This window comes from Xenopus laevis, chromosome 2L (assembly GCF_017654675.1).
Source record: "Xenopus laevis strain J_2021 chromosome 2L, Xenopus_laevis_v10.1, whole genome shotgun sequence".
Lineage (NCBI taxonomy): Eukaryota > Metazoa > Chordata > Amphibia > Anura > Pipidae > Xenopus > Xenopus laevis.
In genome coordinates this window covers 189,405,162-189,422,368 of record NC_054373.1, presented here as the reverse complement: position 1 = coordinate 189,422,368, position 17,207 = coordinate 189,405,162, and the positions used below count along the sequence as shown (strand labels likewise).

Sequence of the window (17,207 nt, the reverse complement as noted above, 5' to 3'; positions counted from 1 at the left end):
TGAAATGCCATTAACCCAGGGAAATCATATGATATTAAGGGAAAATAATAGGCACAAGCCCTTATAATTAAAAATAGAGACTTCAAACCATTATAGTTAGGGAGTGAAAACATGCTCAGCCTTTTGATCTCCAGACAAAAGTTAGAAGATGTTTGACTGCTGCCATAATATAAAATCCAGCCATGTGTAAATTCATGAAATGAGAATATAACCTTTATATGACATTGAGCATTGCCTTGAAAAGAGGTTGGAGGGGTAAAAACAAAATAAAATGAAAATCTTCAGTCTGATAACATATACAATCTCTTGAAGTCCTTCAGAAGGTAACGGTCTCATCAAGTCACCGCTGGTTGGGGCCATCTAGATATGTAAGTGTATAATAGACTTTCCAGATGAAGAGATATACAGATATAGGGGGTTGTGTTTATCCTGGAGATCACAGTTAACAAACAGCGGGGAACACCATCTTTGAATTGGTAGCTGACTTCACTTGGGGCTTTCCACTGAATTTTTATTCAAAATAAAATTAGGCACCCAAAGCACTTAGCCCAATCCTCTTGAAGGTTATATACCTACAGTTGTTCAACATGTCCTTGAGATGGTTCAACCACTTAGTTTTGGGATTCTCAGAGGTTTTGAGTTCTTGTTTGTGGACCAACATTTAGTTGGCAGTGCCCTTACATTGCAATGAAATTACACTTATACAGGAATATACTGATGCCACTATATATCTGCTATAGTTCCATAAATATCTATTTCAACTCATTTTTGTCCCCATTCATCAACCCCTAATTTTCTCTTGGGCTAGGCTTCAGCATATGTCTAGGAAAGCAAATAAGCCTTCATCTAAAAATGATGACAACTGATTTTTTACGTTTAGGGAAATCAATTTACACCATTTCATTAGGGTGATAACAACAACGACCAAGTCCTTGATTCTTTAAAATCAAATTCCACAATAAATCAAAGCCTGGGTCCTAATGACAAGGGTTTAGTTGATATCTCTGCGTATTTGACCTTCATAAAGACTATTTAGTAAGTATTGGTTGGCTGTAATTCGGTTTCTTACAGAGCCCCCACTTGTCAGTCAATTTAGGGCCATGTCTGTAGGTGAAGTCTTGATGGAAGTCTCCTTCAACCTCTGGAAGTCAACCTGCTCTAGACCTGTGGCTGTAGACCTTTTTGAACTTCAACCCCTCCCCACCGTCTTCAAGGATAATGGAAAAAAGCAGCTTAACTTGATTTATGGCCCCATTTACTTGTAGCCGATGGAGGCCGGTTAATATGCATTTGATGCTGATTGCAAGGTGAGGAGATTTTTATGATAACGGTTATAGATTAGAAGTGCATTAAGGCTGAGATTGAGCAAGCTTCATTAAGTTTGAGTTAATATCACTAATGTAAAACAAATGAGCAATTTAGAGTGGAAATGGAAATGACATCATCCAGTGTACACATTTTTTTTGTTTGGTGAAGATGATCAATAACAGAAATGTATTTTGTTGGACAAAGCCAACAAGGGCATGGGGCAAATTAGCATTGCTTCCTACTAGCTACGGGGGTTCTGGGATGCTACAATGTCCAGCCCAGAGGTAATGAAAGATTTAACACTGAAAGCTACACATCTTTCTTAAATCAGAATGCTGCAAACAAAATAAGGGGCTTCAATTATTTATCTGAAGGACTTGCCCAGCAAGAAGCCTTCTGTAGATTTGACTGTATATTTTGAATAATTGTGTGTTGGGTGATCCCCAACCAGTAGGACGTGAGCAACATGTTGCTCACCAAACCCTTGGATGTTGTTCTCAGTGGCCTCAAAGCAGGAGATTATTTTTGAATTCCTGGTTTTTAGGCAACTTTTGGTTGCTCAAAAACCAGGTGTACTGCCAAACAGAGTCTCATGTAGGCTGCCAGTCCACATAGCGGCTACTAAATAGCCAATCACAGCCCTTTTTTGTCATCTACAGGAACTTTTTCATGCTTGTGTTGCTCCCCAACTTTTGCATTTGAATGTGGCTCACGGGTAGAAAAGGTTTGGGGACCCCAAATGTTTTGGAGACTCTAGTAGCAGACGCTGGGCTATGAGTGGATTATATTAATCCAAAATATTTCTAGTGATAACTGGCCAAGAAAATGGATAAGAAGCTTTGACACATCACACAAAAACATTTCAAAGATATTAAAAATACTAATTGTCCCCCCCCTTTGTTTTAAAGATAACATTTGCCTGATAGCTGTCAACAGATACTGAGAATTTGAACAACAGATGATGAAACAAAACAAATGTACAGTTTATTTTTCTCTTGTTTGATTTCTACGAGAAATTGTGTTTTTTTTCTGCAGGTAGAATTTTTTTCCACATTCATAAATAGTTGGGTTGAATAATATATTTCATATTTACTGAAGCACAGATATATTAATGGCCTTACTTCAAGTTTGTGTAAAAGTTTTTTTTAAAATAAACTCTGATTTTAAAAAAAATTTGAATTTGCTTATTAATAAAACAGTCAGAACGTAAAAAATGTGATGAACGAATATCTTTTAGTGTAAAAAAATTAAATTCATAGAAAAAAACTCAATGTTGAATTCAACATAATTTACTTAAAAAAAATGTTTTGCCAGTGTTTGTGTTTTTGATATATGTGTTAATTTCCTTGTTTACTGAAACACAGTTTGGGGCATATATATATATATATATATATATTAAGGGGGTTATTTATCAAAGTTTTTTTTTTAACCTCGAATGACCTCAAAACTTGAATGGTATCTTATTTAAGAAAAAACTTGAATGACAAAAACCCGATTCAGCAAGTTCAAGTCCCGCAACCCGAAAACTCGAATTGATTGAATTTTTGGCGAAAAGCCCTCCGAAAAGAACTTGAGAATCAAGTAGACTGTTAACCTCTTTAAATGGTTCAAGGGACCTCTGCCATTGATTTCTACATGACCTTGAAAGGTTTAAGATGGTATATTTTTGGATTCATGCTATTTCCAGGGTCGGGGTATAATAAATCTCGAATATTAAAGTCTTTTTTAAATAAAAAACAACTCAACCTGAAAAATTTGAGTTTTGACCCTTGAATAAACAAACTGAATCTTAATAAATCTGCCGCTATATGTCGAGTTTTTGGAAATTGTCTCAATTTCTACTACAAAGTCTACAGACATTCAGTAAAAGCGTAGTTTACTTTCTCCATTTTTGTTGCTTTCTTCCATTTTTTTAAAAAAAAGTCTGTTTACTGAAAAACTATTTGGGGCAGATAGCATCGAAGTGTAGAGATTTCCACTGGCTCGATTTCTTCTAAAAGGTTAAAATACATCACACATTTTTGGATAAATCTGCCCCTTTGTGTGTCTCTGCCTGAAAGCGTTAACTCCAAGCTGATAAATAACAATAATTCCTACGTTAGTATTACGGTGAAAATAAAAATCTGTTTTTGGTTTTCTCTGCGCTGCCTTCATTATGAATAAATTGGAAAGATTTCTCTTTGATTCCAGGACTTGTTTTTGTGTAGCTAAATAACCCCCCATCTTCCAATCAGCTCCCCCTCCCTGTATGTTAAACCGAAATCAAAGTGTAACCTACGAATCTAATTTGTCTGCTCAGCGCCATTCATCAATTGTCATCATAATGGAAATAGTCACAGATGGAAAGATCTGACCCTGCCTGTTTGCAGCAAATTTAATATTGGCAGAATTACATTCGTATCTGCAACCTCATTTGAAGGCGGACAGTAATTTACGTCCGAATTGTTTTTTCCGTTTTGCTTAAAACTAAAAAGATGCTCTTTCTTGACAACGGTTAAAAATGTTCCCAGCAGAGTTATATTTCTGATCAAGGAAAGAAATTGGAATTTAAACAGGTCTATATGGGATATTATTTGATGGCCACTTTGGCCTTTTTTTGACTCAACTTGGGGGGCCTTATTTATCAAAATCCAAATTTATCTGAATATTTAAATAAAAAAAGTCTGACCAAACTAGAATCCACGATTGGAGCTTATTTATTATTAAAAAAGCACAATATAATCTGATCGGGAACAAGCACAAAAAAACGAGCAAAAATCCGAATCGTTTGATCTTTTTCTGGAGTTTTTTTCCCAAAAAGCACGAATTTTTGGAATTTTTGCCTAAAAAGTCCAAAACAGATTTTCAGGCTAATTCCAGAGCAGACCACAGAAACTTAGGATAGGGACTACTCCCATTGACTTATATACAACCTCAGCAGGTCTGAAATGCCGGATTTTCGGATTTGGACTTTTTCCATCCTCTGGGTTTAATAAATCTCAAACAAATTTGAGGTTTTTTTTCCACTAAAAATTCAAATTTTAATAAATAACCCCCCTTAGAGGTTGCTAACCATGTGGGTAGCGCAGATCCTTACATGTATAGTGAACTTAAAGCAACACTAACATCAAAAAATGAAACCGTTTTAGAGTAATAAAAATATAATGTAGTGTTGCCCTGCACTGTTAAAACTGGTGTGTTTGCTTCAGAAACACTACTATTGTTTATTTAGCAATGGGGCAGCCATTCAAAGGAGAAAAGGCTCAGGTTACACAGCAGATGATATCTAAAACTCGCGCAAATTCTACCGACTTGAAAACTCAAATCGAATTTGAATCAAATTCGATTAAACTCGATACAAATTTTTTCCCCATAAAAAACTTGAATGTCAGGAAGGCTAGTAACATGTCCAAATTGGTCCATGGACCTCTCCCATTGCCTTACAAAGTAACATAGTAAAATAGTAAGTTCAACCTTTTAACGCATACAGGTGTTAGGCGGGGAATAGTCAAATTTGAATTTTTAAAGTGCACGAGTATGATAAATCTCGAATTTATAATTTGAATTAAAACTCGAATTTTGACCATAAAAAATTGTTGAAAATTTGAATTAGAATTTTCAATCTGCCCCTTAGTCAACATTTGAATGCATGCTATCTGTTCTCTTCAGATATGATATTAGAAGAATTTGAGTTGACCACTGACCACCTATTTGTAGTCCTGGAAGTTGATGCACGGTCCTTGCATGTGTCCCATTTCACTGCTGAAGCCCCAAAAATGTACAAACATGTGCAGAAACTGTAGGTGGAGCAATGCGCATGGGTGTGTGTCAAATAAAAGGGTGACGACATCATAAGTATGGCCTATAACGGGTACGTATTTTGATCCAATACAGAATTATTGATGGTCAAAATAATGTATGTGCCTGGAGACCCTCAACTCCAAGGTATTGTTCCTTGTATAGAATGATAAGAACATTGGTGTTGTTGTTTGGAAGCCTTTGGTGCCTTGGTATCTGCTAACAGAAACTATATACTATGGAATAAAAGTAATTCATGATATTATGAAGAAAAATAATGAAGAACTTAAAAGGCAAACTATTTGGGATAGAGATACTTACTCATAAAATGTTGTCCAACCATCTTCATTGCTCTTAGTAGCGAGCAGACCAGAATTCCCATGGTAAGTCATCATGGCCAACTCATGAGCTTGCGCAGACACACTTTTTAGAGCGCTGTTTGTACCTATAGTCAACCAGTAGACTTGTCCATCAGGTACGACCAACCAAAGAGGCATTCCGGTTGAGTCCCGTCTTACATTTAAAGTATTTCCATTGTTATCGGTGATGAGGGTTAAATCTCCCTCGCCGGTGTATGTGAAGTTGTAGAGATAATCCCCGGTGGTGAGACTCTGGGTATAAAGGTGTCTCCCCGTGGTGTCAAACAGATACATCTCCTGATCGATGGGAGATGAAACTTCATATATATTGTGACTGTTGAGGAAAGGCTTGTTGGTGCGGATAAATCGTATCCGTATATTTCCCAGATCCGCTACATAAAGCTCACCGTCTGCGCAAACAGCAAGGGATGCTGGGGAATTTAATTTTGCGTCCTTGGCATAACCATCGTCCCCAGAAAAGCACTCACAATTGGCATCGTTCTTGCAGTCACATCCACTGGGGGCCCCGGCAACCAATGAGATTTCCCCGTTGGTGGTGACCTGCCTGATTCTGTTGATCTTTTTCTCGTCAGTTTCAGCAATGTACAAAATCCCGTTGTGTGACACAGCCAACGCCACGGCTGCTTCCAGGGTAGCATGGATGGCCACTTTACTCAGCAGAAAATGGTCAATCCCTGGGACCTGGCAATGCATTGGTCTTCCTGCTACAATGCGCACCTGATGGTTTTCAGAGATCTGTAACACCACATTGTTGTCAAGGACATACAGCGAGTTGTCCATGGGATTTACCGCCAAGTCTGTTGGCCATTCCAGTCGAACCTGAAATAGAAATAAAATAGATACATCATTCATGGATAGCCAAAGCGTATACAAAACCCATACAATAAAGATGTAAAAACGGTGAAAAGATGTAACTGTGGTTGATAATTGTAGTATAGAACTGATATGGTTTAGCATAGTCTTTAGCACTTACAATTTATGGCAAACCAGGGTCGGACTGGGCTGACGTGACATTGGGAAAAACTGGTCCAATAATGTTGTGCCTTGAAGAAAAAAGGTATCGTATGTGCATGGCCGGGGCTGGCTGTGGGGGGTGTATCTGGGGCAGGGGGCTGTTTGGCAGGTGGGTGAGGAGGCCCCCCTTTATATGGCAACCTGACGGGCCCTGGACCCCAAGTCTGATGCTGTGGCAAACCATTAATGAAGGGGCACGGGTAATAGGCTGTAGTGTTTTGAATATTGGGAGTTTCTGATGTTGAAGTTTGTGAAGCCCAACAACACAGTTGATTATCAGTGTCTGTAATGTAGACAATTTAAAGGAATTGTTCAGTATATAAATAAAAACTGGGTAAATAAATAGGCTGTGCAAAATAAAAAATGTATCTAATATAGTTAGTTAGGCAAAAATGTAATGTATAAAGGCTGGATTGAGTGGATGTGTAACATAATAGCCAGAACACTACTTCCTGCTTTTCAGCTCTCTTGATTTCCACTGATTGGTTATAAGCCAGTAACCAATCAGAGACTTGAGGGGTCACATAGGACATATCTGTTGCTTTTGTATCTGAGCTGAATGCTGAGGATCAATTACAAACTCACTGAACAGTTATGTCCCATGTGGCCCCCCTTATAGTCACTGACTAACTCAGAGTTAGAGAGCTGAAAAGCAGGAAGTAGTGTTCTGGCTATTATGTTACACATCCAGTCACTCCAGCCTTTATACATTACATTTTTGCCTAACTAACTATATTAGTTACTTTTTTTTTTTTTTGTACATCTATTCACCCAGTTTTATTTTTACACTGAACTTTTCCATTAACACCAGTCATGGACCTCAGTTGAAGACAGGTCCATCACCATCATGGATGGACTGAGATTTAAAAAAACAAAATACACTGCGGCCCAAACAGCCAACTGGATCAACAGAAATGCTGGTTAATGGCATTTTACTGTGGCATTTATCAGAATATTCAGATCTGGGCCTAGGCTCCATGTTTGGTTGGGCCACCTACTCCATGTGCCATCAGCCTTATATCTCTAACACCGTCATCTGCCATAGTTCTTCCTTGATATGAAATAAAAAAGGATAAAGAGAATGTGCCAGAAAAAAAGGCAACCCACCAACGCACATCCCCAGGTAAAATATTAACAACCGGAAGGCAAGTGAAAACAATCAAAATATAGAGCCCTTTGATAGCACTGCTATAAATAATCATGAGACTTGGAATAGTTTCCCTTTAGCCCACAAAATCATACAAAAGAAACAAGTATTTTGTTCCGACAACAGATGGATGTGTTGGGGTTTTTCGGTGGCTGATTGAAGCTGAAATATGTGACATCTCCAGCGTTGGATTTCCAGCATGTGATTCGGGCATCAGCAGGTGGCCTCCTCTAAAGTGAGACTAACAAACTAGCAAGTGTCAAGCAGGCAGGGGAAGATGACACAAAGCTTTTGTATGCCAGGCAGCGGTGGAGAAAAACAATGTTGCCTTAAAAATAGGCTGCGACTTTTCGGCTTTGATGAGCCAATTATTTTTATGTTTCAAAATATTTTGAGACCAGAATTGAGTTTATTGGGGCTGGGTGACGGTTAGCGCGTGACAGGCAGAGAGGACTTTTAGGTTTTGCAAGAACATGTTGTTGTTTTAGACTTTGTAACTATAGTGTTGTAGTCTTATGTTTGTAACAGTAAGGGGTGCCTTAAATGTGCATATCATTTGAGAATTTTTATATAAGAGTTGCCATTTATAGGCTGTGTTATGTAATGCTCTCCATTGGGTACATCAGGGGTGCCCAAAAGGTACATCAGGATCTACAAGTAGACCTCTATCTGGTGATCCGTAGATCTCAAGTCACTGTCTAAATCTCCCTCTTATTTCATACTTTACATTCAGATATTTATTATGTTAAGGTTAAATAAGAAATAGACGTTTGCTAAATATAACTATATAAATTTTCTCGTAAATCAGTATTTAATTAATATTTTCCATAGAACAGAATGGTAACAATGCTTTTATGGATGTACAGTAGATCTTAAGGGGACAACTTGACTAAAAGTAGACCTCACATTAGTAAAGTATGGGCAGTCCTGGGGTAGATGGTACATACTTGGCAACCTCCTTGTTTACAATACTAATAATAGGAGGGTTCCTGCAAAGGTACCAGGGCCACCATTACTGGGGTACAGGAGGTAATGAAGTCAGAGGCCCGGAGGCTAATCCCCAACATGAAACAGTGTGAATTAGTGACGTGCAGGTTGACCTGAAACCCGCGGTGACCCATGGGTTAAACGCGGTTTGGAAGGTTCAGGGTGAACATTGGACAACCACTGTGGGCTAGGGTTGGGTGCAGGTCAGACTGGGGAAGTACACTCCTAAATTGCTTGTCTTGGAACCTGAGGCGTGCGCAGAAGTAATGTACAGAGCAAGGTGACGTAGATATGGGTTGGGTGTGGGTCCTACAATGGCCACATTTTACAGGCTAGAGTTGGGTTTTATGGGAAAGTGTTGGGTGCGTGTCGAGTTCTTCTGACCTACACATCATTAGATTGAATTGGGGGCTGCAAAGATGATGGCTTCTTGAGAGTGGGTGGTGGTTAGTGGATTGTGGCAAGTTTTGTCAGAGTTGAGAGGCCAGAGTGGATCAAGGGTATGAATGCACAGTCAATGGTCATTTTTGTTTTGTTTTGTTAAAATTGGGGCTCCATTTTTATTGTTGGCAGGGCCCACCACCCAGGGGGGCGGGGTCAAGTTGACCAATGGGCTGATAATTGGGGCACCTAGGGGTTAGGACCCTGCTGACATAATAATATGGGACACGATCATTACTGTTGGCGGCCCTTTAAGTTGCACCCACAAGTCTGATATGGTCTGCTGGCTGCCAAAGCACAGGAGCAGTCTGCTGCCCAATCAACTATTTGCCCTAATCCTGTTCTGTTGTACCCGTCCCACAAATCTGGACCTGCCCATGTCTGAGAGGTGCTGAGTTCTTTTAAATACTACAGATAATATCGCACTAAACACAATGGCAACTCCCAAACCTATTAATACACATAAATGGGAAAACATTATTTGGGACTGTCTTTTTGAGACATGTTTTATGCCCAACTACAACTCCCAGCTTCCCACCAACGGCAACTGTAAGAGGCAGATTTATTAAGGTTCAAATTGGAAATCTGAATTCGAATTTTCGAATGGTATTTTTGGTCAAAACTCACTAATTCAAATTGGAACTAATCAAAACTCAATTTGAGCTAGCGTAAATGAGATAGCACCAATTTTTAAGAAAAGAGACGATTGGTCAGGAAGGGATAATTGGAGGCTATATCAGGTTAAACACTTCATTCACAGCTTACATTTGGAGAACTTACAAAGGCGTCCCCTCACTAGTTTTGAGCAAATTTATACGCTACCGATACCGTTGAGACATAAGTTGTCATTTCTTTACAAAATACTTATTGATGGGAAGTATCCGGACTATCCGTCCTTTACTAAACTTTGGGAAAGGGATCTTAACGTTGAACTTACGGGGAATGAATGGGAGAGGATATTTGTTCGAGTTAATAAATGTTCTATTAGTAACAAATTACAAGAATCCTCTTATAAGCTGCTGTCTAGATGGTATAGGACACCGGTAATTCTCAAGAAAATGGGGCTAATGGATAGTGATGCCTGTTGGAGGTGTGAACTGGATTCGGGGACATTGGAACACGTTTGGTTAACCTGCCCCATCTTACAAACTTATTGGTCTACAGTCTCGGAGGTATGCTCGGACATAATGGGGGAACAAGTGCAGCTCACTTCCACGTCGGTTCTATTGTTCCATAATTTTGCACCTATTACATGTGGGAAGAAAGAGTTACTTTTACAATTAGTTATTGCTGCTAAAGCACAAATACCCCTGCTTTAGAGGAGTAAAGTTGTCCCTAATAAAGATAATTGGTTCCGAATGGTAACTGATATTTACTCTATGGAGGAACTAACGGCTTACCTATCGAATAGTCATGAGTCATTTATAGCTAAATGGTTACCCTGGAAGGAATATCTGTCCAGTTTACCTCCTATACTGTAGGAGACCCCTTGGGAGTAGGGTAGGGGGGGCTCTTAGGTGTGGGATCACGAGGGGGCAATGTGGGATTGTTTTGGGTACTTCCATTATTGCCTCACGAATACTCATCATTGAAATATACGGCCAGACGAGAGGGAGATAGAATTAGGTTTGGAGCAAATTCCCTTTAAATATTAAGTAGGTAATCAGGCAGCAACAGTTTTGGATGTTTTGTTCAGTTGATTAAACTGTGTAACAAGTTTTGAGGAAGTCTTAAGCTTTATGTACTGTGATTGTTGACATTGTGCATGTATTGCAAAAAAATTGATGTACCTTTACCGCCCACTGTTTACAATGTTACCTTTTTCTGATGTATGGATATGCTTCTGACTAATAAAAGTGAATACACAAAACTCAATTTGAATTTTAGAGAATCACCAAACCTTTACCCTGGGGATGATTCGTAAAATCGACTATTTGCCACATAAGACCTGTTCATGTTCATGTATAAGTCAGTGGGAGAGGTCCAGTGACGCATTTGAATAGCCTTCCTGACGTTCGAGGTTTTTTTTTTGGAATTTGATTCGAGTTTTTGAGTCGGTAAAATTAGTTCGAGTTTTAGATATTCGATTCTATCCTTAAAGGGATACTGTCATGGGAAAAATTTTTTTTTCAAAATGAATCAGTTAATAGTGCTGCTCCAGCAGAATTCTGCACTGAAATTCGTTTCTCAAAAGAGCAAACAGATTTTTTTTTATAATCAATTTTGAAATCTGACATGGGGCTAGACATATTGTCAGTTTCCCAGCTGCCCCAAGTCATGTGACTTGTGCTCTGATAAACTTCAGTCACTCTTTACTGCTGTATTGGAAGTTGGAGTGATATCCCCCCCCCCCCAGCAGCCAAACAAAAGAACAATGGGAAGGTAACCAGATAACAGCTCCCTAACACAAGATAACAGCTGCCTGGTAGATCTAAGAACAACACTCAATAGTAAAATCCAGGTCCCACTGAGACACATTCAGTTACATTGAGAAGGAAAAACAGCAGCCTGCCAGAAAGCATTTCTCTCCTAAAGTGCAGGCACAAGTCACATGACTGGGGGCAGCTGGGAAATTGACAATATGTCTAGCCCCATGTCAGATTTCAAAACTAAATATAAAAAAATCTGTTTGCTCTTTTGAGAAATGGATTTCAGTGCAGAATTCTGCTGGAGCAGCACTATTAACTGATGTGTTTTGATGACAGAATCCCTTTAAATAACCTCCCAATCAAATTTCAAGTTAAAAAAACTCACGTGAATTTGAAATTCGACCTTTTATAAATGGACCTCTAAATGTCTTCTGAGTTTATATTTATATTGATCCTCAAGGGGCCCTTCTCTGTGCCCTACACTAAACCATCCCGTGAAATGGCATATTATTATTATTATTATTATTATTATTATTATTATTATTATTATTAGCAGCACATACAAGTTAGGCTGTCTCCCTCCCCCCAGTTGGCTGAGGCAAAGCTTGTGTGCACTGGAGGCCGGCCATGGAAAGATTCCCAGTTGGCCGAGCGCCTGCTTTTCTGAGTCGAGTGTGTGGTTTGCTCGTTAATAATACATGTCTCTATAGCTTGCAATAATGCGAGGAGCTCGGCTTACACTGCAGCTTCATGTTTGCATCAAGAACACCGCTCACTCCCAACCGACAAGGGAATTTTCCATTTTTTAAACCCCATTCCTTGTCATCGCTGACAGCAAAAATAATTTATGGGCTTCGGACTTGTGGTGCCCCAGAGACCTGACTGCGGAACCTTTCTGGCTGCCTGGGATGAGATTTATGTGTTGCATTGGGAAGTGGCGCTATATATATATAATATATTTATACTGTATTAGGCTGCTCTATTTCACCCCGCGCTGTTTGGACAGCCACTAAAGGCAAAATAGATTGTCTGCAGCCCGAGCAAAACGCCGCCCGAGCGCGACCTGCCCAATATCTACTCCCAATAAATATCTGTACGGAATACAGTCGCTCCTATTAATAGGGGGATAGAAATGAATTATTAAAGGAATTCTATTACTAGCAGAATAGGATTTGCTTGAAGACCCATAAAAAGGAAATGTTCCCTGTTTATAAGTTTGATTTAACCGCTATTTCTTTTCATATAAATAGGCACTAAATTACAGGGGTATAGCTTATATTATAGCATTGTATTAATGTACAGGGGATGGAGCTGCCATAATGCTTCAGTTTAAAGGAGACCCTAAAAATGAATGTGGCTAAAAATGGCCTATTTTCTATAGTGAACTTATTGCACGAGGCTAAAGTTTGAGCTTGTCAATAGCAGCAATGATCCAGGACTTCAAACTTGTCACAGGGGGTCACCATCTTGGAAAGTGTCTGTGACACTCACATGCTCAGTGGGCTCTGATTGGCTGTTGAGAAGCTAAGCTTAGGGCTCGTCACTAATTATCCAGCAGAAAATGAGCTTCCCTGGCTGTAATATAAGCTGATGCTACAGGTTTGCTGATTATTCAATTCTGATGCTAATTGCACTGGTTTCTGTGCTGCCATGTAGTAATTATGTGTATTAATTACTAATCAGCCTTATATTGTGACATTTCTATTCTATGTGTACTGTATATTGTGAGTGGCTCCCTAAGCTCAGTAAGTGACAGCAGCACAGAGCATGTGAATCAGTGAATCAGCAGAAAAGAAGATGGGGAGCTACTGGGGCATCTTTGGAGACACAGATCTTTACTGCTAAAGGGCTGTGGTTGCCTTGGGCTGGTACAGAAGCACAAAACATCATGTACAACATTTCTACCTACTTCTTTAGTTAAAGGGGCGGTTCACCTCTAAGTTAACTTTTCGGAGCAAATTTATCAAAGCTCGAGATGAAAATTTGAATTTCGAATTAATTTTAGTGTACTTCGACTAGGGAATAGTCAAATTTCGAAATTTATCGGCATGTCTATTAAAAATTCGACTTCAACATTCGCCATCTATAAACAGCAGAATTGCTGTTTTAGCCTATGGGGGATCTCCTAATACCCATTTGGAGTCAATTGGCGGACTTTGAAAAATCAAAGTTTTTTTGGGAAAAAATTTGATTCAAATTCGATCAAATGCGCTATTACTTAGATTTGTATGATTAGAATATGGCAGAATATTGGACCTATACAATCGAAAACTGACCTATTTGACAAAAAAAAAAGCGACTTCATTTCAGTTCGTCTTTTTGAATTTCAATTTTGAAGTTTTTTAAATTTGAAATTCGACCCTTGATAAATCTGCCCCTAAGTATATTATAGAATGGCCAATTCTAAGAAGCTTTTAAACGGGTCTTCGATATTAATTTTTTTATAGATTTTTATAGATTTGCCTTCTCCTTCTGACTCATAATAGCTTTCAAATGGGGGTCACTGACCCCAAGTAAAAAACAAATGCTCTGTAAGGCTACAAATGTATTGTTATTGCTACTTTTTATTCCTCATCTCTCTATTCAGGCCTCTCCTATTCATATTCCAGTCTCTTATTTAACATGGTTGCTAGGTAGTGATGGGTGAATAAATTCGCCTGGCATGAATTTGTTGGCGAATTTCCACATTTTGCCGCCAGCGAATAAATTTGCGAATCTTCCACAAAAATTCGTCAGCGAAATTTCACTGGCGTCAAAATATATTTGGACACACGTCTGAAAAGTCGATTGCGTCAAAATCGGCGCACAAGAACACTATTTAGACGCCCATTGACTTTAATGCCAGCGTCAGCTTGGACGCGGGCATCAATTTCCGATTTTCACTATTTTTTGTGAAAATGTCCGAATTTCACAAGTTTTCTGTGGAACTTTCTTATTTCACAATTTTACAGGAAATTCGCGAATTTTTCGGCAAAGCGAAACGGGAGAAATTCGCCCATCACTATTTTTAGGTTCATTTGGTCCCTAGAAACCAGATTCTGCAAACTGGAGAGCTGCTGAATAAAAAGCTAAATAGGATAAAAAATGAAAACCAATTGCAAATTGTCTCAGAATATCACTTTCTACATCATATTAACAGTTCATTTAAAGGCGAACCTCTTTAAAGGGATACTGTCATGGGAAAAAATTTTTTTTCAAAATGAATCAGTTAATAGTGCTGCTCCAGCAGAATTCTGCACTGAAATCCATTTCTCAAAAGAGCAAACAGATTTTTTTATATTCAATTTTGAAATCTGACATGGGGCTAGACATATTGTCAGTTTCCCAGCTGCCCCCAGTCATGTGCTGGAGTAGCACTATTAACTGATGCGTTTTGAAAAAAACATGTTTTTCAATGACAGGACCCCTTTAAGCTTTAGGGGCAGATTTATCAAGGGAAGTTAAAAATACTTCCAAATTCGACCATCGAATTGAAATACTTCGAATATTGATGTCGAAGTTTTTTTTCAGCGAATTTGTGTATCCTGCGGTCTAAGTAAAATCGTAAAAATGATTCGAAGGATTTCAGCGATTGATCGAATGATTTTACTTTCATTTTACTTCCAAAAACTTAGAAAAATGCTCTAGAAGGTCCCCATAGGCTAACATAGCACTTCGGCAGGTTTAATTTGGCGAAGTATTGAAAGCTACGTTTTTTTTAAAGAGACAGTACTTTCGATTATCGTATGGGCGAATATTCGAACGATTTTACTTCGAAACGAAGTCGAAGTCGTAGTATCCTATTCGATGGTCGAAGTATCCAAAAAACTACTTTGAATTTCGAATATTTTTTCTTCGAAAATTCCCTCGAATTCACTTCACCCTTGGTAAATCTGTTCCTTTAAGGGCAAGAGCTTACAGTGCGCTCAGTACAGTGAGAACTATCATGTATAGGAAGGTTTCATTGTTAATATTATAATGATAAATAGAATTTTGGCTACATGACACTAATATGACAATTTCTCTTTACAAATTCTCTGCCCACTGAGAGACCCCCAGTCGATCAGGACTCCAACTGCCACGTATCCCGGCCGCCCAGCCGAGCCAAATAAAACTCATCAGCCTCCCCCGCCGTCCTCATCAATTTCTGTCACTGGGATTTTTTTTCTTTCTTGTTCTGCTCTAGGGGGTCCCAGCGGTGCTTTCGCTAGAACTTAGAACCCAACAGGGCCGATGCCGAGGAACGACAGTCAGGAATGACAGTCAGGAATGACAGTCGCTTACAAGTAAAACAATCCTTCGATTTTTCTTCAAAGTTTATTGTTAAAGGGAAGAGATACTTTATTTAAATTATTGTTGATCTTCCTTAAGGAAATAGAAGTCTATTATTTTATTTTTATTATGAAGGGAAATGTATTCTCTGCACATTCCTGGGGTTCTATATTTGTATTTATACCTATGGGTGGGAGCTGCCACATCTTTAAATATTCTTTCAATAGAATAGTATAAGGGTATAGCTCATTAAATACAAATAACACAGGGCTCATTAATTACCTGCATGAGAGGGTAAAGAGTGTAAAGAAATGGGTGAAATCCAAGACGTTTTCATTTTTTGCTCCCTGCCCTGCAAATAAGAGAATTGCTGTAGGTCTCTCCCCAATCCTGGTGGGTGCAGGTTACATTGGGGCCCTGTATTTAAAGGGGTGCCTTTAAGTTAAGTTTTAGTCTGTTATAGAATAGCCAGTTCTAAGAAACTTTTATACTGGTCTTCATTTATTTATTTATTTATTTTTATAGATTTTTAATTATTTTCCTTCTCATTCTGACTCTTTCCAGCTTTCAAATAGGGGTCATTGACCCCGTATAAAAAACAAATGCTCTGTAAGGCTACAAATGTATTGTTATTGCTACTTTTTATTCCTCATCTTTCTATTCAGGCCTCTCCTTTTCATATTTCAGTCTCTTATTCAAATCAATACATGGTTGCTAGGGGAATTCAGACCCTAGCAACCAGATGGTGGAAATTGCAAACTGGAGAGATGCTGAATAAAAAGCTAAATAACTCAAAAACCACAAATAATAAAAAACTAAAACCAATTGCAAATGATCTCAGAATATCCCTCTCTACATCATACTAAAAATGAATTTAAAGGTGAACAACCCCTTTAACAAGCCTTCCTGCGGGCTAGAATCTAAATTGCAGGCGGGATGGCACTCGGATCGTTTCATTTTCCGAAGTTGCCAGTAGTTTCCTCCTTCGGGCGACTTCGGAAAACTAAGAGATCCGAGTGCCATCCCGCTGGCGATTTAGATTCTAGCAGATGGGAAGGCTTTTCGGGGAGATTAGTCGCCCGAAGAACAGGCGATTAGTTGCAGGGTGACTAAATCTCCCCGAATCTTCCCGTGTGTCTCTGCCCTTAGTGCTCTTGCACTTCTGTGATGGATCTAGATAAATGACCCTTTATGTCTCTTGTAGTCTCTTATTGGATAATCCCACTGAGAAGACTCTGAGCAGATCAGGAGGATTATGGGAAGGAGAAAGAGACAGTAGCACTTCAGGCAGAGGCAGTGACACCTCTATAGAATTAAGGGAAAGCCCAGCGAGTGGAAAATAATGATCTATTTGGTTCTTACCAGGGAACAAATGTTTGGTTTGGCTGGAAGTAGGAGTATAATAAATCTATATTTCACCATAGCATTAAGCGCTCCCCTTGAACAACATCCAACTTCACTTACATTTATCATTAGAATAAATCTGGAGGAGCTTGTTTTGATCTTCAGCTCTCGAAAGCTCAGCGTGACACC

General features: G+C 38.9%; 1 protein-coding gene across 5 annotated transcripts in view; it reads right to left on the bottom strand.

The window, feature by feature from the left end:
* LOC108708803 (teneurin-4) overlaps positions 1-17,207 on the bottom strand; it is an 878,105-nt gene that overhangs the window by 21,286 nt on the left and 839,612 nt on the right. For all 5 annotated transcript variants that reach the window (XM_041582864.1, XM_041582866.1, XM_041582867.1 and 2 more), the window contains one exon: positions 5,407-6,284. In XM_041582864.1, coding sequence (XP_041438798.1) covers positions 5,407-6,284 — 878 coding nt within the window. The remainder of the gene's footprint in view (positions 1-5,406; positions 6,285-17,207) is intronic.